General features: G+C 41.1%; 1 protein-coding gene across 1 annotated transcript; it reads right to left on the reverse strand.

Annotated features, from left to right (window-relative positions):
• Positions 1-465: 465 nt before the first annotated feature.
• LOC147372098 (olfactory receptor 6C4) lies at positions 466-1392 on the reverse strand. The gene has a single exon (XM_086403592.1). It carries the CDS (start codon positions 1390-1392, stop codon positions 466-468), a length of 927 nt encoding a protein of 308 aa, XP_086259718.1.
• Between the last annotated feature and the right edge of the window lie 489 nt (positions 1393-1881).

The following is a 1881-nucleotide window of genomic DNA, read 5'->3' on the forward strand; positions in this document are numbered from 1 at the left end:
TTATTTTTTGTAAACTTATGACTTGGTGCTTCCCAGGTAGAGCTAGTGGTAAGGAACCCATATGGTAATGCAGGAGACATAAGAGATGCTGGTTCAATTCCTAAGTGGGGAGGACCCTGTGGAGGAGGGCATGACAACCCACTCCAGTATTCTCGCCTGGAGAATGGCACGGAAAGAGGAGCCTGTCAAGCTACAGTCCATAGTGTCACAAAGAGTCAGACACGATTGAAGCAACTTAGCACACACGCACGCACGCAAGCTTATGACTTATAAGTAAACTGCAAACTTGACAATTTACAGTTTATATACATTTCTATCACATTACACCATAGATTCCCTGAAATCAAGACATATGCCTTTCATATTTTTATCCTTAAGTGCCAGGTCAGCACTTGAATTATGGTAGACACTCAATACCTATTTACTAAATGAAGTATATCTTTCCTTGAAGTGTATTTTGTTTTGTTAAAGCTTTACAATCTTTTTGATGGAGTCCTTGAAGGCTTGTTTCACTTGCTGATTTCTTAGAGTGTAAATGAAGGGATTTAACAAGGGAGTAATTGAAGTAATGAGCACAGCTATTCCTTTGTTGAAAGCACCTTCTTCTTTTGCAGAAGGATTAATGTACATAAACATGCAGCTGCCATAAGAGAGTGAGATGACAATCATGTGGGAGGAACAAGTGGAAAAAGCCTTTGCCCTTTGCTGAGCAGAAGGAATCCTCAGAATGGTCCTGATAATATATGTATAAGAAAGTGTCACCAGCACCAGAGTAACCACCAAAGTCACAACTGCCAAGGAGATGACCATCAGTTCTAAGAGGCTTGTGTCTGAGCAGGCGAGCTCCAGGAGGGGCCCATAGTCACAGTAATAGTGATTCAGAACATTGGAGGCACAGAAATCCACCTGGCTCATTAAGATGATTGGGGGAAAGATAGCCAGGAATCCCCCTAGCCAGGAGCAGAACACAAGTTGTATGCAGACTCTGCTGTTCATGACGGTCAGGTAGTGCAGGGGTTTGCAGATGGCCACATAGCGGTCATAGGACATAGAAGCCAGGAGGTAAAACTCTGTTGCCCCAAGAAATATAGCAAAAAAATATTGAATCAAGCATCCAGCAAAGCTGATGGCTTTATTTCCTGTTGTCATGCTGGTCAGAAATCTGGGAATAAAAATGGATGTGAAGGAAACTTCTAAGAAGGAGAAATTCCGGAGGAAGAAATACATGGGGGTTTGGAGGTGAGAATCTACTAGAGTGAGAATGATGATAGTCAGATTTCCTAGGACACTTAGCATGTAGGTGAGAAACAGAAAGATGAATATCAGTGCCTGGACCTCAGGTTGATTTGTGAGGCCCAACAAAATAAACTCAGTAAATGTTCGGTTTTTCATTGTTGACCTTCAGTAGATCTAAAGGGAATAGGTGAAAATGATGAAAACTAAAGTTTTTTGGGGCTGGGGACATAAAGCTCATTGTAATCAACAGAATCAGATCATATATAACTCTCCATCCAGTTGGGCCAAACCAGTGTCCATTGGACTAGACTTGTTCCATGGGAGCCCCCCTGTTGCTCATGTATGACCTTATTCCTAAAGTCTTTGTAATTCCTCAAGTTGATCTATTCCTGCACACATAAGAGAATCATTACAGAATAATTACTTAATTTTTTTCAGAAGAATAAATTTTTGTACCCATCTTTTCCTTCCAAAATGTTTACAAGTTCTCCATATTGAAGTCATATTTCTCTGACTCTGTTAATCTCATACTTCTGGGCACTTGGTAGAAATATCTCTGTCTGATTCTATTTTCTGTGCTTCCCTCTCCCCTCTGGTGCTTTCCCTATACTATTTCCCCTTCCCTGTAATATTCCCCCTCCTTGT

The sequence above is a fragment of the Bos grunniens genome, chromosome 5 (assembly GCF_055505025.1).
Source record: "Bos grunniens cultivar Pamir isolate PY7600 chromosome 5, Bosgru_T2T1.0, whole genome shotgun sequence".
Taxonomy (NCBI): domain Eukaryota; kingdom Metazoa; phylum Chordata; class Mammalia; order Artiodactyla; family Bovidae; genus Bos; species Bos grunniens.